The sequence below is a fragment of the Pelecanus crispus genome, chromosome 6 (assembly GCF_030463565.1).
Source record: "Pelecanus crispus isolate bPelCri1 chromosome 6, bPelCri1.pri, whole genome shotgun sequence".
Classification (NCBI taxonomy): domain Eukaryota; kingdom Metazoa; phylum Chordata; class Aves; order Pelecaniformes; family Pelecanidae; genus Pelecanus; species Pelecanus crispus.
In genome coordinates this window covers 34,991,765-35,014,786 of record NC_134648.1, presented here as the reverse complement: position 1 = coordinate 35,014,786, position 23,022 = coordinate 34,991,765, and the positions used below count along the sequence as shown (strand labels likewise).

Here is a 23,022-nt window from a genome sequence, read left to right as displayed (position 1 = left end):
GTGCGTGCAGGCAGTAGCTCTGCAGAGCCATTCAAAAACTGAGCGTGTTTTTTCTTCACTCATAGAAGTATTGCTTTGAATGAAGAAGGAATAGTTTTTTTTTTTCTTCCCTTCTCCTCTCTGCCCTCCATTATGGAAGGAGCCAGGAAATGTTTGTCTGATCTGCAGTGGGATAGGAATCGGTTACCAAATCCTTCATCTGAACAGCAGTGAAAGGCTAGTCTGAGTGTCGCTGTTCCTGTGCTCAGCACAGGGCTTGTCCAATGTGCTCTCAAGCCTCTTACAGCAAACTTCTTTCTGTAACTCCACAGAGACTGGTCTCAGCCATCACAGAATTGCTGCTTTGCCCCTGTTCTCTCCTTCATACATGTGCATGCAATTTCTCTTCTGTTTCCAGTTTATCTTTTGGAAACAACCCCTTGATCTTCCTTTGTCAAATGGCTGTAAAGGGGTGCTGCTGCTTGCTTGTTGCGAAGCTTTGGGCTGCTTGGGAATTTGATTCTGGCATTGCCAGTGAGATACTGAAGAAACCCAAACAGCACCTTCTTTTTCCCTCAGGAAATTAAGAGGCAGAGGAGTCTGCCAGTGACTATAGTTTTAATGTTTTCATATTGTAATGAACTTGATGAGAGCAGGTGTTTATTCATGTGGCCAGTGACTAGTATGTTAGCTGCTGTTTGATTTCACACATCATAATGGCAAAGGGGATCAGAGGAGCTGCTGCTACACTCTTCATTTGGGCAACGGTGGCAGAGCAATTTTTGTTGGGTTTGTCCCTCATGCTTTTTGTCCTTCAGTTGAGGCACAGTTGAGAAAGCATATCTCTAACCCCTGAAAAATAGGAACAGTGTCCTCCTGCACGATCACGGATTTGGGTGCTTGCAGAGCTTCAAATTGCAGGTGGTTTTTTTTTTTGTTTTTTTTTTTTTGTTTTGTTTTTTTTTTTTTTTTTTTTTGGAAAGTGTAGATGTTAATGGGGAATCTATTGGAACACCTCAATGATTTCCAGGTTTTATTTCTGATTCCCCATTATGTAACTTAACATACACCTGCCCAACAGCTGAACATTTTAATTTGAGATGTCAAACTCCATCTGTCATGTGACTTTCCAGCAGTAATGAGTGTTCTGTAGCTGCAGCTTGGTTAGCAATCAAGTTTATTTTATATATAAAAATTGATAATGTATTTTCTCTGACACAGTGCTTAGCTTTAGAAGACTGAGAGCCAAGAAAAGTCAAACACACTTTTTCTAACATGAATTTTGGTAGAGCCCAAATTAACTCAATAACTGAAGATCAGATCTATGCAGTGAACAGGTGTCACTTTTACACGGTTACTCTTCTGATTATAATAGTATTTAAAAATCTTGCTACTATGGGAGTAGGATTAGAATGAGGTTGAATTTCAGGAGGAAGATTTAAATGGGATTTAGAAACAAAAACTCAAACCTAAGATCATTGGAAACTCACTGGAAAAATTTGAAGTAAACCCCCAAATTTTCAAGATTCCTTACTATAGGTGCTCTGGAATATTTGACACTTTTTACAGAGCTTGTGTTTACACAGTGTTTGGAAACGGTACCGGATCAGCTATTGCCTTTTACATTTTTTCAATGCCATACCAGTGCTATATAACTGATTAAAAGTATACCAGTTTTTTTTTCCCTGGTCTTTAAGCTGCAAACTCTAGGCTATAGGGCACTATTGTTATGTCACCTAAATATGCTGAGACGTGGTCCGGTATCATGATGAAAGGTAGCATCTCTTAATGTGAAGATGTTCAGGAAAGCCAGCTGCAGTGATTGTTGAGGTTTATGAAGTGTCTGTTCTTCATGGGTAGTTGTTTGGCCTTTAGGATAAGGGCTGAGATTTAATTGCTGCTGTTATCCGTAGTAGGGCAGTCCTTTGGTGCTGTATTGCTGCTGTTATCCATAGTAGGGCAGTCCTTTGGTGCTGCAGTAGAACATGTGGTTGTCATGAAAGTACTGTCAATCTCAGATTTTTTTTTTTTTTTTTTTTTTTTTTTTAATGGCGGCAGGGGGAAGAAAGGGTCATGGGATACCAGTCCAAGGAAGACAGGCATTCATTAGCTTAGTTATTTACAAAATTACTTTGCTTTTATGGATGTAATGTGCTTGGCTTGCACAAATGAGTGCATGTAATTGGTAGTTCTCCATTGAGATGAGTTGCATAACATGCTCTTAACTAATGCATCTATCCTAAATTTATGTCAATACATTTTTTGGACTCCTCTGCCATGTACTTTGTTATTTTCTGAAGGCTTGGCTGAAGGACTATTAAGTCACTAACAACTGATTTTTTTTAAATGCTGGGTACACTGTATTTTTTCTGTAACATAACATGCAATGATCTTGCCCTACAAATTCAAGACCCTATCCTGGAACTTGGCTTCATCTCTGGGTAAGATTTTTACAGCTAATGCTCAGATGTAAAGACAGCTTCTTGTGCTGTTGGGAATGCAATAATGTGTGTGTAATCAGCAAAGATAAACACTAAACACAGAAACTCAAGCAGTTCCATCACACTTGTTTTGAATGTGCAATTGATTAGATTGAGTGATAAGAAATATTTTGCAACTTGAATATTGCTAATTATATTCATAGTACTTTTGAGTAATTTGCAATCAATTCTGTGATATATTGACAGAATAAAAATTAAAGTGTGCAGGTATCAGTGACAGTGACTTTAGTAACATGGGTACATGAGATTATTGTTGGTTTTTGGCTGCTAAAAGTGAATTTGCTTGAGGCAAAATGATTGCTTTGCACTTTAGTAAAACCCAAGATAAACACGTGGTACTATGTTATAATTGCTCTTAGATGATGTTTTATGTGATACTCTAAACCTTTTAAAAAGCCTGTCGTTAAGTCTCTGAACAAACCTTGCTACCTTAGGGAATCAGAGCCAGCTGTCAGCGAGGGGGAATGACTGTTCTAGCTCTGAAGGATCCCTAACGAAGGGAATGGCACAAACACCCCATCCTTCTTCTGTGTGGTGAGGACTGGAACGGGAAATCGGCTTCAATGAACTTGCTTGGAAAAAAAGAGAATGGACAGGTTTCAATTTACAAGTAGAATAAAAATGCAGTTTCTGAAGTGATCTAATTTCATGGCTTTTTTCAGAAATATATTGAAGAAGCTATCTCTAGCTTATAGTAATGTAGGCATTTCTATACCATTTCAAGGTGCTGGAAGTACTGATGTGCGCAGTCAACCACAACTGAAAGTGTGGCTAGAATCCTAGAAAGAATTTTGGAAACTGTTAGTATTTACACAGATGCTTGTATGATGATCATTTACTTGTCTCAAGGGAAGTCAGAAGGCATCCTGAATTTCATCCAAATGCTTGATCACTCTGTGAAAGCTGAGGCAAAGGCTGTAATTAGATTTATTAAGCTGGATGAAACTGTAGTGCCACTGAACTAATATCTGCATAGATGTTACTAAGACCAGTCTGCTAGATCGGGATTTATCCTCACTTTAGAGGTCCACATTTGAACTACTTATTCTGGTGTCCCTCTGTAGTGAAGGAAGGAACTGGGCAGCTGTAGATGTTCAGTTCAGATGTAGAGCTTTAAAGTTAAGCATGGTGAATCTTATGCTGTGTACCTTTTGGCTCATTAGAGCCTTCATCATGTTCTTAAGTCCTTGTCAATAAATGAAGAGCAAGCATGTTGGATCTTGCTTCCACTGCCAGGAGCAACAGGAGAGAGCTTAAATCTATCTGGAGAGGGCTTGTTAATATAACGAGTCAGTGTTGCATTTTTCCGGCCATGTTTACTGAACAAAATGCTCTCAAAACGCCTACAGAATGCTGTTCTCAAGCAGTGGCTGTGGAATTGGGCCAGGGTGGCCTTTTCTCGTCCTAGCTGGGATGCAGTAGGACAACTATTTAATGGTAAATAGTAAATGGGATTTAGCAGAGGGTGGAATGAGCTGAGACACAACTGCTGCATCCCCAAACTGAAGTCTTCTCAGCTGACTACTTGTAACTTCTTTTGCCTCCTGAATTGCAGCTAAAGGAGTTGGAGTAGGAGAAATAACCTTTCTTCGGGGAGGGAGGTGAGGGGAGAAAGAAAAGGTAATGATATTAAAGATACTCTTCTGTGTGACCTCCTCACTCTGAAGCATATGTTTGCGATGCGTCTGTGTTGGGACTTCCACTAAGATGCTCAATTATAATAAAAGTGGTGGGTGATAGAGTGAGAAATGAAATGCCTGCTCTTTGTTTTATTAAACAGGTGCAGTGCCATACCTACACTGGATACTGCTGGTGTGTGACACCTGATGGCAAGCCTATTAGCGGCTCTTCTGTACAGAACAAAACTCCTGTATGTTCAGGTACTGTGGTAGTGGCTTCAAAAAATACTAATTTAATAACCAAAGGGGGTTGGGCAGAATCCATCCTTTTCAGAGCACTTAATCTTTTTGGGTGACTTGGCCAGTTTACCTGATTTAACACTGCAGTTTTGCTTGTATCTCCCTGTGTGCTTGCTGGCATTTGGAAGCTGCAAGGGAGCTTGGACTGTGGCATGTCCACCCTGCAGTTAGGGTATAGACACTCCTGCGAGGCTCACTGAGGAAAACCACTAAGGTAACCACCTGTAGTAGCCAAGGCAAGGGTTGCAGTGTTGCTGTGTACACAAAAACCAGAGATTCCCGTAACAGATGGGATAACTTTCCATGAGCTGTATTCTAAATAAGTGGTTCTCAGGCTGTATTGAGTGGGCCATGGAGTCATTTTGCCTGCAGAGTGACTTCGGTTAAAAGTTTAATATGGTGGTTCTGTGAGAAACTGGTAGTTGACTACTAGCCCCCAAATCTTGGGTCCTGCTGTTATAATGGATTTGGGTCTTCTGATCATGTTGTTCAGTTCCAGGGTCCCTGTGTTTTTGTCATGGGGCTGGACAGCAGTGGGCTTGCACCACAGCTCACAAGAGGGAGGTCCAGAGCCAGGCTGTTGCTCATGGGTTTATTAAGTGACGTGCTTCTGGGTTCTCAGCCTGACACTGCTCTGTCGCCCTGTGGTTTACTGGGCCCAAATCTATCATTTTCTGTACTTCATACAGAGTGATGTTGTTTTTTTTTTCTCCCCACCATTCAATATGGCAGCCCACAGCTCGAATGGGATGAGGTTCAGCTCTAGATTTTCATACGGCCCTGCAGTGTTTGCCCTTCGGATGTGAGCACGACAGCAGTCAAACTTTTGGGGTTTTTTAATCCTTCTCACCTTATTCAGTGTCCTCTTGGCTGTAGGGTGTTTTGTGGTAATAAGCAAACATAGTGACTTGCATGAGGGTTTGAGTTGAGTGGGAGAACTGTCTGGGAACCAGTGAGTCAGTGTAGCTTGAGGGGATGCTTGGTGTTTCACAGGTACATGGAAAGAAAATAAGATTAATATCCTGTTTTTGTATAAGGTGAAATGCTACAGTAATTAGGCTTAAACCTCAGAATATGACTTTCTTCCACCATTCCCAGTGTATGGTTTTGGTAGGGCATGTTTAAGAGTTTTGCTGATCTGTTCATTTAGTCTTGAGCTGTTTATAAAATTGTGTTACTAGGAAAGTAAATTCACGGTGTATTGTAGGACGCGCAGATGTTAGGCCTATGACTACTAATATTGGGTATGTGCTTCCTCCTTGCAATTCAGCAGTAGATCTGTGATGAACTGATCTGCAAGTGAAAGTGCCTGGGCAACAGAGTTTACATTTAGAGTTTGTCTTGACCAGACTCTTGGGCCTGTCAGATCTGCCTCCTTTGGAGCTGACTTTGATCCATGTTTCGTGAAGGATCAGTAATCACGGGAACTGTTTAGTAATGGTGCACAAAGAATCGGTTTCCTGGGAATATAGCTGTTAAAAAAAAAAAAAAAAAAGAGAAAAGAAAAAAGCTTGTCATAGATTTTTATAGCTTTGGTAACGGATTTATTCAAAAAGCTTTTATTACCAGCTCAAGTTTTAGTGGAAAACTGTGTGATGAAGCACTAAAGCAAACTGCAGAAAAAAGTGTAGAATCATAGAATTGTTTAGGTTGGAAAAGACCTTTAAGATCATCCAGTCCAACCACTAACCTAACACTACCAAGTCCACCACTAAACCAGTTAAGGGTAGAGTAATAATTTCATGTTTCCTGGCTTGGTAGCTGGATTATTTTTTAATGAGAGTAAAAACTAGGAATCATTAAGGTTGGAATGGATCTCTAAGATCATCAGTCCACCTATCAACCCAACACCACCATGCCCGCTAAACCGTGTCCCAAAGTGCCACGTCTACCCATTTTTTGAACACCTCCAGGGATGGTGACTCCACCACCTCTCTGGCAGCCTATTCCAATGCTTGACTACTCTTTCCGTGAAGAAATTTTTCCTAATATCTGATCTAAACCTCCCCTGATGCAGCTTGAGGCCATCATCTCGTCCTATCACTAACTACTTGGGAGAAGAGACCAACACCCACCTGGCTACAACCTCCTTTCAGGTAGTTGTAGAGAGTGTTTAAGGTCTCCCCTCAGCCTCCTCTTCTCCAGACAAACAATCCCAGTTCCCTCAGCCGCTCCTCATAAGACTTGTTCTCCAGACCCTTCACCAGCTTTGTTGCCCTTCTCTGGACACGCTCCAGCAACTCAATGTCTTTCTTGTATTGAGGGGCCCAAAACTGAACATAGTATTTGAGGTGTAGCCTCACCAGTGCCGAGTACAAAGGGACAATCACTTCCCTGCTCCTGCTGGCCACACTATTCCTGATACAGGCCAGGACGCTGTTGGCCTTCTTGGCCACCTGGGCACACTGCTGGCTCATGTTCAGCCGGCTGTCGACCAACACCCCCAGGTCCTTTTCATCCAGGCAGCTTTCCAGCCACTCTTCCCCAAGCCGGTAGCGTTGCATGGGGTTGTTGTGACTGAAGTGCAGGACCCGGCACTTGGCCTTGTTGAACCTCATACAGCTGGCCTCAGCCCATTGATCCAGCCTGTCCAGGTCCCTCTGCAGAGCCTTCCTACCCTCCAGCAGATCGACACTCCCACCCAGTTTGGTGTCATCTGCAAACTTACTGAGGGCACGCTCAATCCCCTCATCCAGATCGTTGATAAAGACATTAAACAAGACTGGCCCCAAAACTGAGCCCTGGGGAACACTGCTTGTGACCGGTCACCAACTGGACTTAACTCCATTCACCACAACTCTCTGGGCTCGGCCACCTAGCCAGTTTTTTACCCAGCGGAGAGTACACCTACCTAGGCTATGAGCCACCAGCTTCCCTAGGAGAATGCTGTGGGAGATGATGTCAAAAGCTTTATGGAAGTCCAGGCAGATGACATCCACAGCCTTTCCTTCATCCACCAGGCAGGTCACCAGGTCACAGAAGGAGATCAGGTTGGTCAAGCAGGACCTGCCTTTCATGAACCCATGCTGGCTGGGCCTGATCCCCTGGTTGACCTGCACATGCCTGTTGAGCGTACTCAAGATGAACTGCTCCATAATTGTCTGTGGTACCAAGGTCAGGCTGACAGGCCTGTTTTTCCCCGGGTCCTCCTTCTGGCCCTTCTTGTAGATGGGTGTCACATTGGCAAGCCTCCAGTCATCTGGGACCTCCCCCGTTAACCAGGACTGCTGATAGATGATGGAGAGTGGCTTGGTAAGCTCCTCTGCCAGCTCCCTCAATACCCTCAGGTGGATCCCGTCTGGACCCATAATCATGTATATTATAGAATCATAGAATGCTTTGGGCTGGAAGGGACCTTTAGAGGTCATCTAGCCCAACCCCCCTGCAGTGAGCAGGGACAGCTTTAACTAGATCAGGTTGGCCAGAGCCCCATCCAACCTGACCTTGAATGTTTCCAGGGATGGGGCCTCCACTACCTTTCTGGGCAACCTGTTCCAGTGCTTCACCACCCTCACTGTGAAAAATTTCTTCCTTATATCCAGTCTAAATCTATCCTCCTCTAGTTTAAATCCATTACTCCTTGTCCTGTCGCAACAGGCCTTGCTAAAAAGATTGTCCCCATCTTTCCTATAGGCCCCCTTGAAGTACTGAAAAGCCACAATAAGCTCTTCCCACAGCCTTGCCTTCTCCAGGCTATGTGAAGATCTAAGTTATATTAAAAAACCCGAGATGTGTTCTATTCAAGTACATGCTGAATCTTATTCAGTGTCCCTTTTCAAACAGCTGGAGATGTTCAGGGGCTGGTTGGAATCCATTTTCTGCAAATTGTCCCACTTAATCCCTTTCCTTTAGAATACTGCCCCTTGCATTCCCTGCACACTCTCCCCACCTGTTTTTGATTTGTTCTTCCTGACATTTGCAAACCAAAGAAGTGACTCTTATTGATCTTTCCTTCTTGTCCTTGGATTTATTCCAGGTTTCTTACCAGCACACTGCTCTGGCTCTTTCAAATCACTGGATCCAGCTACTAAAGACTTCTTGTTTACCCTCATCCTGATTTACCATCTTCACACATAAAACTTCCTTATGCTATCCCAGTTGGTTGAAGCCACAGGCTCTTGAATCCTAAACTGAGCTGTTGGCAAGTAAAACAGACACTTTGTGGGTTGAGATATTGACTGTATTAATGTGACATTACATGTTCTGTGTGATCATGCAGCATCTAAATAGATGTCTTTTTTTTCTTTCTTTTTCCTCCCCTTTAGGTTCTGTAACTGATAAACCATCAAGCCAGGGTAATTCAGGAAGGAAAGGTGAGTGGAGTCCTGTGCTTCAGCAACTTGTTTTGTAATAGCAGCTGCCCAGCCAAGTCCCTTGAGATAACTCAGAACCTGGGTTCCTAACCAGCTTGGTGTGCAGGAGGCTTATGTGCCTTTAGACCTCCCCCTTCAGCAGGAGGAATAAGATGACCATCTGTTCGTGCACCACCCTGTGGAGTAGAAAATGGTGCGCTCTGCTCTGTGCTCGTCAGCTGAAATGTAGTACATGAAAGCAGAGCTTCCCAAAGGGGCAGCTGGCACAGAATAACCTCTGCTTGTTCACCTTGAAGTTAACTACTGAGCACTTCTCAGTGAAGTCCCTAGAGATTAGGAAGGCAATCAATATGACTAGTACACTGGGAGTCAGGAGTGTCAATGTCATGGTTGTGGCTTTATATGTATTGAAAGGTGGGGTTTTTAATATAGCATAAAACCCTCTGGCCAGATGGAGCAGTGCTGGATCAAACCGTAGCTGTGCTTGGAAACCTAACTCTTCTGTGCATTAGGCATTGGCGGTCCTTCTTTTTTACACTCCTTTCTTCAGTCCTTGCCTTTCCTGGCACTAGATGTGTCGTTGTTCTCCTGTGTGTATTTGTAGCCCTTCTCTGTGTCCTCTGATTTGCATTCATTGAAATAGTCTTGTGAGGAGTGACCACTGAAGTATACATTGATGAGCAGTCAAGTTTGTCTTCAGGCCTTCTCCACACCCTGATTTTCAACCCTTCTCCCCTTTGCCCCCCATTCGGAGCCAACTTTTGAGTTTGTCTCCTTACTACAGGAAAACAGTGCTGAATGCATCCTCACTCCTGCTGGTGAGGATGAAGGCTGTTTCCTGGGAGAAGTTCCTGTTTTGATGTCTGAAGCAGGATTTTTACTCCTAACTCTCTAAACCAATTATTCCTGACACTTCAAAACGCAGGAAAATGCCTACCTTGATGCCAAGACTTTAATTTGAAGAACATCTTCTATGCATCAATCCAGTCCTGAAAACACTTAACAGGAATTATAGATTGCTATGTTCAGAGCAGTGATGCATTTTGAGCATATCTGCTCTCCAGTCTATTGGTTGTGTATAGTAGCTTAGGAAAAGGTAGGGAGAAGAAAGATGCAAGGAAAACTACTTGGTTAAGGCTGAAGGCTGAAGCCTGCTTCTTGTTTTAGATAAGGACATGTCTCTGTAAACCTGTAATTACATGTTAATGTATAATTGGCACCTGAACACATTGTTATCATTCTGTTGATGCAATCATTGCTAGTCTAGCCTGAAGTACAAGCAAATCAAGTAGCTCTTGAAATCTGCATTATTTCTGAGTGGGGGTTGTTTGTAGGCTTCCTACCTGAGTAGTCCTGGTCTGTTGTTGTAGAAGTGGAAGGAGCTGGCACTGGATTTCATAAGAAACAGAGGCAAAAGGGGAAAACATCTGAACTTGTTTTTCCCACTTCAATCCCTTTATTAACTCAGAGGTTGGAACATGAAAAGAAAAGAGAACTGGAAATGGAATGAATTAATCTAAAATTTGTAATATAAATTGATTCTCCTTGGTGCTGCCTGTGACATCCTGTTTCAGGAATGGTACGCTTGGTCACATGGCTGCAAAAACATCCTATGCAGTAGCTGTCAAGAAAAGGAAAATGTTTCCCTTTGGGCCAGCATGCTTCAAGCAATCATGTAAACTTTCTGTCCCCTCCAATTCTGAATCTGTTCATATCTGTTGGAAGCTCTGCACAAGCCACTTTGGCCTTTCTCCATCATGTTAGAAAAATACTTGTGAGCAATTATTAAATAGGTCTTTTAAAATCAAGAGGGCTTTTAGAAGCTGAAATAATTTGGTTTAAAATTTGATGGACTTAGCACTACTTTTTCGGCTAGTGATAAATGCCTATCTAAAAATGAATTTGACTTTCTTATCAGTGTTTCTTCTTGACTTAAGTTACCTTGATTCAAAATTCCAGTCTTGTTGTAAGGAAGTTGGAACCAAGAACAGCTTGGCTTCCTTGAAGCAAGGTGGTTGCTGGAGGTCTGGCTTCTCTGAAGACTGGTGGCTAGCCAGCATGCATATGACTATCCATTCTACCTGAGTGTTCAGACTCCTTCTGCAGAGATTGCTCTTTGCGGGAAGACAAAAAAGGCAGGATGAGGAGGGGTCCAGCAGAAACTGGGTCAGTGATGACCTTTCTGTTGTAGAAGCACATCTTGGAAACTTCTGACATGACTTTGGGCAACTGCCATCTGGCTTGGGAGCTTTTGGACTTTTCCCACTGCACAGCAGACTCCTGTCTCCATCCCTGGGTGAGGGTCTCTGAGTCAAAGAGCATTGTCTGGCACAGAATAGACTCTCTCAGGAGGAAAAGGAATAGCTAAGACTCACAAAAGTGATTTCTTTTGTCCCATTCATACAGGAATGTAAAATATGGAGCTAATAAACTTTGTGTGATGCTGGTGCCTTTCAAGTCTTCAGGGCAAAATAGTTTTTTGGATGGAGGCTGCTCTGCCTTAGAAACAGTGCAGATGGGTAGGCTTAAGTTGTTGGGTAATAAATGAAAAGGAAGACTTTATTAGCGTATTAGCTCTCCTTTAGAAGAGACAAATTAATGTTGGAAGGAGAAAAGGGCTGGTTATTGGTAATAACTCTCTTTCTCCAAATATTTTGGCCTCTTTTCCATCCTGTTTAGCCCTAATTTCTGGGGGTCAATAGGTATGATGGAGTTACCAGCAGATGTGAGGTAACGTGATTTCACTCACAAGCTCCCTCACTACTGATGAAAAGAAAATGAAATGGCTTTATGGTCATGTGGCTTGGCATGTAGTTCCAGAAGTGGCTCTGTGGAGCTTTCTGCAAGAAATCCTTTTTATTTTTAAATCCCCTACTCTGGTTGCCCATGTTTACATTGCAGCTATTGCTGTATGATGCAATGCCAGTTACTCATAAGATTTGCCCTGTAAGGTAATTTAAAACAAATTAAATTGGCACCAAACTTAAAATTTTAAAATAGTACGTATTGATTTGTTCTGTGTCTGAGAAGTGCTCTGTTGCTGGAAGGCAGAGCAGACCTGGGCCTGGGGAGTTAGAGGCATGTTTGTATGAGGTGGAATGGAAACACAGGTTCTCCAGGACATGCTCGGTGTGTGGACTTTGCAGCTCAGACATTTACCACTGTTCTTTCTAGGCTGAATTCAGCCTGCAAGTGAAGAACAAGTTTCCAAGACCTTTGTCAGGGAATGCAGTTATTATTGGGTGGGATTAGGATATCCAGAACCTGCAGACTTCTGTTGCTGTCTGTTCCTTATTCTGGCTTGTTCCTTGTACAGCCCTTTTTTGTAAGGAGCTTCTTGCACTAATTTACTCCAGTTGCTGCTTAGTTTGAAAGGCCTGAGAGACTTGGAAGATGCATGCTGTCCCCTAGAGGGCTGGATCTCCCCCCTCTCTCCCACTGGGAGGTTGTTAATGTTTTAAGAATGAGCGAAAGGCATCCTTGGAGCCAACGTGACTGGATTTCTTCCCTGCCTAAAGAATGCAGAACGTTCCTTTCCAGGCAAAGGGAAATTGTGCCACACGTTTGAAACAAAACAAGCAAACACGAAACAAAACAAAATTTTATTTTCTTTATCTGAGGAATGCTGGGGCTTTAGGACCTCAAAGCTACAGATTTGGCATATTGCAGCCGTGAGTACTGTCTTTTGCAGTCACCAAGCAGGTTTTAAAAAGTAGGCTGTTCAGGAGACAGAGGGATGTAAAAAGCAGCCATGTCATTGCTTATCTCCATAAAGTCACTTGGTCTTCCTTCTTAAAACTGGAAACTGAGTGAAATAAAAGTGGAGAGATTGGAAATGAGTGAAGAGGGGGGAAAAGAAAAATCTAAGTGGGGATACTGGTTCATTAGTGGTTAACTGTTGTGGACACTGTGTGAGAGGTGTTGATACCATTTTTAAATCAGGTGTTGATGCCATTTTTAAATCAACTGAAGGAAGGAAATGAGAAAGGAGGCTTGGTTCTATAATCTGGGATTAAAAGATGATGCAGCTACAGGGTGAATATGGGCTGGATAAACTGTCAGTGTCAGTCATGAAGAGTCTTGACTGGTATGAACTCCCTTTTTCTTTCATAAAGTCTCTTGCAGTGCATAAAGTTCCAGGCCTGTTTTGACTTGCTTTGTTTCCCTATTGCAAAAGCTGGCAATAGCATCTGCAATTCCCTGAACCTGGGGCAGGTACAGTGATGTTGGTGAAATGTAAGCTCTGATGGTCCCACAGAAGGCAAAGCCTGGGTTGACCTCATTCTACACTTACTATCTTACATGTAGACATGACTCTTGTATGGAGTTGTGAAAAGCTTTGCCCAATCAGTTTGCAGCCTATGAGAAAACACTGAAGCAATTTGAGGAACCTGAGATGAACAACTTAAAATTCCTGTCAATTAAACATCTAGAATTGTGTTCCTTTTTGTGGGTTTAACTGTGAGAAATAGGCTTGAAGGCAGGCTTTGTTGCAGGGAAATTCTCTGGGCAAGTTGGCCCATTCTGTGGCTCTCTTCCTGCTGGTTTCCAAGAGTGTTACCTCTAGAAAATGTTAATGGCCTAGTTGTGCAGCCAGTAGACTGAGCAATTTGAATCAGTAATGAGCCATTAGTCTGAGTCAGTAATTAGACTGAGCAGTAAAGGGTGAATGCTCTCCTCAGGCAAACCCAAGTGGAGGATGGCTTGTGCTGATGTAAATAAATGAACTGTTTGTGCATGGAGACCTGGAAGCTTTGTCTGCTGGTGGTAAGAAGTCAGGTGCAGCTGGCAGTAATTCACCTGCTCACGGGGAGGGGAGCACGCTGCCTCCACAGTGGTTAGTACATCTCAGAAGACAGGTAATATCTTGACAAAAACGTCAAGTTGAAATGTGATCAAAACCTGAGACTGGGACTTTGGTCTTTACCTTCTCCAGTTCTTTCTGGATTCAGCTGGGTACTGATCAGATCTGAAACAGAGCTGTGCTATTACATAAACCAAGCTTCAAGTGCCCAATTATTCCTGCCTCTCCAATCTCATAAATACTGAGAAAATGCTTTGTGATGTCTTTAGCAGCTTGTGGACAATACAGGAAAGATGGAGAAATATTGTGTGGCCTTCATCAGTGAGGTGAAAGAAATACAAGTTCACTGGGGCAGTGTGAAGTCAAGTGATGGTTCTGGCTGGTGAACACCATCTTATGATGAGTTTTTTGCAGAACATTAGCAGGTACTAAGTCTGCAGTGCTACCCAAACAATTCTTCTGGATCCCTTATTTTATGTATTTATTTTTAAATAAATAATATACTAGTTTGTAAGTCTGGATGAAGGAGAATTTTTGTGCAAAAATTGCTTTCTGAACTGTTGAACTTTGTCACATAATATTCCTAGACCAGGACTGACATGTTTCTGTCAGGTCTTGTCTGGGTAAAATATACATGTGTACACATAGTGTGTGCATGCAATTTGATGCTCCTGGGCAGAGCTGCGTGTGTAGTGTAGCTACGTGGAAAGTCAGACTGTGCTATACATAGATATATGTAATAAGTCTGCTTCCTGAAATCAGCAGATTTGCTGTGCATGTCCTACGTGAATGCTCCAAGTCCTCTGGTTGTGAAAAAGCTTGATTTGTCGTACCACGCGCTGATGGTGACAGTTTCTCAGTCTACCCTGATAAAATTTAACAGGGGGCAGGAAATAATCTCTGGGAGAAACGTGAATGTGTGCGGCTTTTTGTGAAACTGGGGTAAAAACTCAGGTGACTGAGAAGTAACTGGGAGAGATTAGTGCAACAAAACCACTGTCCTGCAAAGGCCTGAGTGGGCTGTGAATAAAAAATTCTGTAGATGGAATTTGTAGCACATAAGATTTTGGTTAGCTTATATTTCTGAGCAAACTTAGCAGTGGAATTGAAGTTTGCTTCTCTATTATAAAAATAGTTCTGTAAAAAATACCATTACTTTAATCAGTGGGTTTGCCAGTTCGTAAATATTCAGAATTCCGTCTGGTTCCTATTGCTATCCCTATACTGTATGTAATCTACAAAATTGTTTATTAAATTCCAATTAAATGTAATTGTAGAAGGCAAGTGAATTTCACAGGTATGGCAGATTGTAGTTTGCCAGTATTACAGATTTTATAAGATAGAGAGAACCCAGCTTTTCGCTGGGAGTTGTGATCAATTTTTGTAAGAACAGAGGAATGTAATTTTACAATACTATGTGCACTGGATCACTTTTCCAGAGTAGAGCAATGTTCTAAGAAACACTTGGATATATCTCATAAATCAAACAGATTTTTAAAATATTAAGGTCTAGAAGAAAAATTCGACCTCAAATTTGCTACATAAACAGTAGAATTAAAAACAATCTTTTTGGGTCCCCATATCACTGACTTGTCTGAAATTGTTTAATTTTCATGAAGACATTTTTTTGTGGGCCTCAGAACATATGTATCAAATTTGAGGCTGAAGAAAGTTTCATTGGCAAGTTTAAGCAGAAGGCAAGTTCTGTTTTAAAGTATATTTTGTTTGATATAATGCAAGAATTCTGCTTTCATCTATAAAGCAACAGTTCTAATCGGTAGGTTAGTCTATATAATATGACTTAATAAAATTGTAGTTTACAAGTGTTATTATAGCAATCTACAGACTACTCATGTCTGTAATGTCTTAAGGACAGCTGTAAAGGTTTTTAAATGATTAAGTCATGGTATTGAGCAGCCTGGTGAGTAGATCTAATAAGCAGACTAACAATTGATTAAGCAACATCTGTTAAGGTATTATTAACTGTTTATGTGCTATACACAGATTTCTGGTGTCTGACCAATTACAGCTTCCAGAGAAATGGAATAGTTCTGGGGTCTGTGGGTTGTTTTTGTCGTTTAAATACTTCGTAGCTATGTGGCCTCAACACCTTTTCTTTTTTAAAGAGTTGTTAAAAAAATTCTTCCCATGCTCTTTGAGTGTCTGGATCAGCATGCCAAGATGTTATACTATTACGCTATGTATTTCTCTAAATCCTTTAAAACAGCATCATTATAACTTTGAAATTAATAGTCCTAGACTTCCTGTCTTCTGTAGCTGTTTCTTAAAAATAAACCTGAGGATAAATTGGAGAAATTGCTGGGTTTGCAGATAAGTGAAGCTAGAAGTTGTTTTCTTGTACCAACCTAACATGACCCTATTTTGTTTGAGTATTCGCATCCTGCAAAAGAATCTAGACATCTGAATGTTAGTGGTGTTTTCTTTCAAATCAATGTAATGCACCAGGAAATCTATTTTATCATGGGTGCAGAGGTTCGGTTGAGGGACTGGAAGTACGTTTCTTTCAACTCCTTTGCCCCATGAGCTCTGTCGATGTTTCTCTATAAGAGAGATAACTATGAAATTGTGATGGGAAAGCTTGAATACATGCAGAGCATGTGTGCTTGTAAATAAGGTAGGGGGAAGCCAGAGAGGCAACCACAATGTTTGTTCAAGTTCCTGAGATGGTACCTATGGGAATTAAAGCATCTTTAGAACAGATCTAGCTGGAATAATAGCTTCCCAACATGCGCTCATCTGGGTTTTTGTTTTATGTTGACAGCAAGGGAGATGTATTGCAAAATGCTTTAATAAAAGCTAGGGATGGGAGAAGTCTTCCTGACAGACTGAATTTCTCTGGGCTGTGTCCGTGTCTTTTATTGCATGTCACTGTGCTCAGCTTGGGACCTTTAGGTGCTGCAGCAAAGCAGTTCTCAAGTGTGAGGACTTGACAGGTTTCATCTTGACTGTTCAGCTGCTCACAAATATGCCTTTAAACGATGACGGTTCTTAAGATCAGTTGTCTTGAGCTCGTTTTGAACAGTCAATCTGTAGATGTCTGGCAGTCTGTAAGTTTGAGGAATGACCTTCCTCCTCTTGAAATAAAAATATTTTAATTTTGAGAATGTGCTGTCACTTGTACTCTGTGTACATTTTTGAGACACGCTTTGTCCTGTACGTACAGATTTCCTTCTGAAGGATATTAGATCCTTTGAAGGTCCTTCCAGCACTACTCAGTTACCCTGCCTATCTGCCTGCCCTCCATTCTTCCCCATTCCTTCCCTCATATATAAAAAGTATTCCTTCATTTTCATAATCAAGTCTAAAAACTCCTTTAGACTAAATTCAGATCCTGGAGTGAACTAGCTGGGGCAGTACAGTTAGAGAGCAGAGTTGTGCTCACACCCTAAAGCTCTGAACCTCTACTCTTAATGATCCCGGGGGTGGGGAAAACTGCAGAAACAAGCGGTAAAAAAAATATAGTTAGGGTTTTTTCCCCTTTCCCTCATTGGCACACATGCAATACAGACGTAGCAGAGAGGTATCCATTCTCTTTGCCTGTGAGGAAATGAAAAGGCGTATTGTAAGCCCAAGACTAGTCTGGTTGTCAGCCAGGAATTAGCCCTCTAAAGGAGAAAGGGAGAGGGGCTGGCAAGAGAAGGGGCTGGGCAGGGGGAAGGGGGAGCTGGAAGGGGGAAAGTACACTTTGAGATAGGTTCAATGCACATGGCTATAGATGGAAGGGGTCTTTTACTTCCTCAGCATGCAGGTGTCAGGAGAAAGGAAGGGAGCTTGTGTTCTTATACACGGACATGTGTCTGGGGGAGCAGGGTCAAAAATTTAGACTATTTACTTAATCCCTTGGAACGGCTTTTTTCTCTTCTGTTTTCTTTTTGTGTTTAACAGACTGCTTTACAGGGGACACGTGTGGTAATTAACACATGCAGCTGTAGGGCTTCAGCCATATGTCTGAATTTCAAATGGCCATTGATCTGGGAAATTTGCTGCCGTCTCCACCCCCCACTTGTAGGCCATATTCCTTGAAGATGTGGGGAAATTTATAGTCTTTACCTTGAAGAGACCAGAGCTGGAAGGAGAGGAGTGAAAGGGAATGTGTGTGATGTTGGGGAGAGAGGGAAGAGAGACTGTGAGGTTCCGATCACACCCCTCATGCCCCTTGCCCCAGGCCACCAACATATATTTTGGGTAGCTTCTAAAATGTTCCCAAAGCTAGAGATCTGATCATCACTTATATGAAGCTTGCACAACAATCGTTAATTTTTTATTTCATTCAGCAAAGCAGTCTAAGATCAGAATCACAATGTCCTTGTGGGCTTTTCAGATGTGCTCCCCTTTCCACAGCTGCAGGTATCTGGCCTCTAACACAGCCTGGAAGTGGCAAGGTGGAGCTGATTGTGGACTCTGAGCAGCCTTTTGGGAGAGGTAGTCGAGTGTGTGTGTGTGTGTGTGTTGGGGGGAAACAGAGAATACTTCACATCAAAGCAGAGGCTCCTGAAAGAAGACGTGATATATTGTAGGTAGAATCAAACCAGAGAGGCTAAATTAAGCAATTAAATGGTGGTTGTTGCTTTTGCCAACTGTGATCAGGCAGCTGTTGACAGTGCTATAGAGCTTTCTGCAAACGTCTCTCCAAGTTTGGGGCAGTGTCAAGTGCTAAAAATCTTGCTATGAGATATGGTGTCTTAAGTGAAATATTTCTTTGAGTGGAAACTTTTTTGTTTCCTGTTTTATTTCAAATGTCACTCAAGACAGTGAGCCAAATGGAAGATGGTTCAAAATTAAGATACTGTGGTTTAAAATCCTGCAGTATCTATCATACTTTTAGTGCGTAGAGGGTGAGATAAAAATGTGTTCTTCTACCAAGTAGGAAACTATACAAAAAAGTAAGCCTCTCTTCCTCTTCTTCCCCTCCTTCAATCTATTTTTGAACTTTCTCAATGCTGGCTGTTGCTGATTCCTTGATTTCATCACTCACTCCACAGTGTAACTAACACTGACACTTAGGAGGTGTTTCTGCTTTGGAAAAAAAACCCAACAAACATTCCTAATAGTGTGTACTCCAACTCTTGCTGCAGGGGGACTGTGATTTACCCAGCCCTTACAATATTGCTGCTCTGTTTTTCTGTGTTCTGCCTGTCCTCTCCACTTTCCATGTGAAGCTTAGTGCCAGGACTGTCTGGAGCAGCCATGTACCGTACTGCCTCTTCCAACTCACCTCCCTTTTCTCCCTTTATTACTATGGACAGTACTCCTTCTTGGGACAAGATGGCCCAACATCCCTTCTGTGGATTGGCATGACCTTTTCCAAATAATTTGGTTGTAGCCTATATTGATATGCACTTGGATACCACTTTTGTTACACAGATGCAGGGCCTAATTCCTCTTTATTCGCTGTTTATTACAGCTGTTTTATTTCCTTTCAATTGTTTATCTCCCTGAAGAATAAGGTTATTCCTGTTCTTCCTCTCCTCTTCATTACCTTGATCTTTTTCTCTAAAGAAAAAGGGAAGTGCTGGATTTACAGCCATATAATTGCTGGGTTGCATTTACCACAGCAAAGCTTTTCTATGCCAGTAGACCTGTGAAGGTGTCTGCTGGTCAAAGTGAGCCTTGGAGACTCAGTTTTGAAACTGAGTGCCATCCCCACAGTCAGCTGCCATTGTCCATTAGGAAATATGTCATGATTCTTCAGCAAGAATCAGATAGTCATTGTCCTGGTTTCGGCTGGGATAGAGTTAATTTTCTTCCTAGCAGCAGGCATAGTGCTGTGTTTTGGATTTAGTAGGAGAAGAATGTTGATAACATGCTGATGTTTTTAGTTGTTGCTGAGTACTGCTTATGCTAGTCAAGGACTTTTTCAGCTTCCCATGCTCTGCCAGGTGCACAAGAAACTGGGAGGGGGCACAGCCAGAATAGTTGATCCAAACTGACCAAAGGGCTATTCCATACCATATGACGTCATGCTCAGTATTTAAACTGGGGGGGGGTGGCCAGGGAGCAGCGATCGCTGCTCGGGAACTGTCTGGGTATCGGTCGGTGGGTGGTGAGCAATTGCATTGTGCATCACTTGCTTCGTGTATCATTATTATTATCATTATTATACTGTTACTATTAGCATTACTATTTTACTTTATTTCAATTATTAAACTGTTCTTATCTCAACCCAGGAGTGTTTCTCACTCTTACTCCTCCGATTCTCTGCCCCATCCCATCGGGGTAGGGGGAGTGAGCGAGCGGCTGCGTGGTGCTTAGTTGCTGGCTGGGGCTAAACCACGACAGTCATGATTTTTGGTAACGGGTAGTTTTTGATGCAGTCCCAAAAGCCATCCAGCCCCCTTGGTTCTTTTAGCTGTCCCTCCATTTTTCCTTGGGTGTGTGTATCAGTAGGGGGATGACATTAGACTTTTGAAGGACAGCTAAGTACGCAGCTGAATGAAAAATATTCTTTACTTCCATAGGGAGCCTCTTTCTGCAGCCTATATGAGTTCTTTAGGTTAGAAGGTATTCTGATAGCCTTCCTGTGTGTTGTAGCTGAGCTTTTTATGTCACTGAAATTGCTGCTGGTATGTAAGGAAAATAGCCACTCTCAGTGGTAGTCACAGGTTCTCATCTGTAGCTGTGCAGAACATTGCTAGAAGCTGTGAAACCTTGGTCTGCTATGACAGGCAGGCTGTGATCTTGCCTGAAAACTTGCCAGATGACCAAAGCAGAGCCAGAAACTGAGCTGGGGCTCCGAGCTTTGCTCCACTTCTCATTCCTCAACATGTAGTTGAACTAGCGTTTTTAACCATGCTTGCATGGCTGGTGGGGATGCGCTCGCAGCTTGTGTGCTGCAAAATGCTATGTTCTGAAATTATCTGCTGTGAAATAAACAGGTTTACATGTAAATGGATGTCATTTACATGCAGCATTTCTAGGCAAGCTGTACAATGGGGCCAATGGACTCTAGGACAAACAGGGATTTTAGTGTTGTCCCTGCTGCTGCCTAGCTGATTTCATGAGGTATATGAAAAATACAAAGGATGATAAACTCTGACACTGTGGGATTGGGAATATGCTCATTTTTCAAGATGAAAGTATTGCATAGTTTATACAGTCATTAAGAAATGACTTTTTTGATTATTATCTCAGCAGGGTGGCAAGAACAGCAGCAGGATAGAAAAGATGTAGCAATTCCAGGGAAGTACTGCCTTCTTCCAAAGAATTGCGACACTTTGCCTGTGAGGGAAGGGAAGAACTTGGCTCAAAGAGAGAAATGGTCAAATCTGATACAGTGGAAATGGTAGATTAACAAATATATATATGATTTGCATCTTAGCAGCTCCCTTAAGAGCCTTTGAATGGATGATAATCAGGTTCTTTTAAGTTTCTTTTTTTTTTTTTTTTTTTTCTTCTCCTGGCAATTTGAGCCATTCTGGGAATGAATTGAAGATTTTGACTTAAATCAAGACAATTAAAACCATTGCCAAGCTAGATGCCATTCTCTTTGGGGAAGGGACGTAACTGAAGGAGTTAAGACTTGGTTCTGTAGGTCAGGGCTGATGACAACAGGGTGTATTTCCAAGTCATACGACGCCACATGATTTCTGTCTTTCTTCACAAATGAAACTGCTGCGGGGAGTGTTGGGGGAGGGTAGGAATAACAAGTCTCTGAAGATGGTGGGGGGACAATGCCTTCACAGCTTGAGAGTGATTCCACATTGATCAAAACAAAGCTTTTTGTGCAACTCTAAACTGGAGATGGTGTCAAACTACCCTGATCTTTATTACCTGCTTCTTCTTTTTAGCAGATAAGGTTCAAATCTGGCCTTGGGCATTTATTTTCACATTACTTCTAAATCTTTGAAGAGACCTGTTTTGCCTTTTGGGTAGGAATTTGGCTATGAATATGGCTATGGAGTCTGAAAATTTTATGTATTGTATGCAGTAAAACTGCATAAGGTAAACCCTATGCTCAATGACAGGTCTTCTCCATCCATGCTTCCTTGCATTTGACCTTAGAAATGCTCTATTAACCAAACTGAAATCTGATAATCTGCTTCTCTGCCCATCTCTTATGGAAAAATTGCTTTGATAGAAAAGAAGATCTCTGTGCTGGACTTTGGCCCAAAAATGAACTGAAAATTCTAGTTAAGTTCAAAACAGCAGGACTGCGTGCAGGTTCCTTGTTCTGAATTACTTCTGTATTCAGGTTACTTGAGAGATACTGCTGCTTCTTGTCCAAAACTCCAAGCCTGTGAAATTGGTTAAAACTGCAGTTTACTGTTCACCATTTGGAGAGAAACTGGCTGAAAATCAAGAAACCTTATTTCACGGGTTTCAAGGTCTTGGACCCCTCATTTATTACTCGCTAGAACAAAAGAGATCACAGAAACTTTTGGTTCCCTGCTGTCCTCCCAAATTAGTTGATAGCACTGTGGTTGGGATCTTAGCTTGAGAAAGGGGAGAGCAAAAGGTGGGTCTCAAGTTTGAATTAGGTGAGTGCTCTAAATGCTGACTTATTTTAAGGTTCTTGCTTTGTCTTCTGCTTGGAAGCATGCCCATATACCTGAGGAAAAATACCATTTGAAATGCTACATTTCTATGAGTGGGTTAAAACAACAACTTTTCACAAGTGCTGAAGAAAATTTACATCACTAGAAAGTTCACAACCATCTCAGCTTGATTCTCTGAGCCTTCATGGCTGCTGCTTGTTCCTAGAATAACATGTATGTCTCTCTTTGCATTGGCACTAAAATCCATAAGAGTTTTGCCACCAAAGTGGTAAAGTGTAACGGCTTAGTTTTCAGCTGCATTGTCCTCCATGCAGCAGTACTAAGAAGATTTTTTTTTTTTTCTCCCCAGAAAGGTTTGCATAACTTATAAAAGTGAGTCAGGTATTTAAGTGGTAATTACCATAGGGCTTGGTTCAACCTGCAGAGTTCAAATCTGAATCTGGATCTGAACTTTCCCAGAGGCAGGGGGTGTGTTTGGACATTGTGTTGGTTTGACCTATTATAGTGCAAGCTCTGAAATGCAGGTCCAGATGTGGACTGGGAATCTGTATCTTCCCAAGTATGAGACATTCAGGGCCACTTGTTTTGTTTAAACTGACTCCTGTTAAATGATACATAATTGAAATAATATAAAACTGGATCTCATTTTGGGGAAGGTGTCTACAGCATTGTGTCTGAAGGGTAATATCTTGCTGTGCCTTTATTTTTCAAAAGGAGCCGTTTGCTAAAAGCTACAAGAAATGAGAAGTTAGAGGGCAGGTTTGTTTTGGCTAATTACTGTAGAAGTACCTTGAGAACTTAAGCAGTAAATGAGGACTTTGGATTTTAGAGAGATCCGATCTGAATGTTGGGATTCAACAGTTTTAAAGCTGCTGAATCCCAGAGACTAGAGCATCACTATTAATACAGAGTGCTGCTCCAGACCCCTTTTGACACGTTTGCTTTTGAAGGACCAGGCCCAGGAAGAGAGAGCTCTTTGTTTGCGGTCAG

At 42.0% G+C, this 23,022-nt stretch overlaps 1 protein-coding gene across 1 annotated transcript in view; it reads left to right on the top strand.

Annotated features, from left to right (window-relative positions):
• Window positions 1–23,022, top strand: part of SMOC1 (SPARC related modular calcium binding 1) — a 133,016-nt gene that overhangs the window by 57,650 nt on the left and 52,344 nt on the right. The window contains exons 4-5 of the mRNA XM_075712416.1: window positions 4,261–4,360; window positions 8,665–8,712. Coding sequence (XP_075568531.1) covers window positions 4,261–4,360; window positions 8,665–8,712 — 148 coding nt within the window. The remainder of the gene's footprint in view (window positions 1–4,260; window positions 4,361–8,664; window positions 8,713–23,022) is intronic.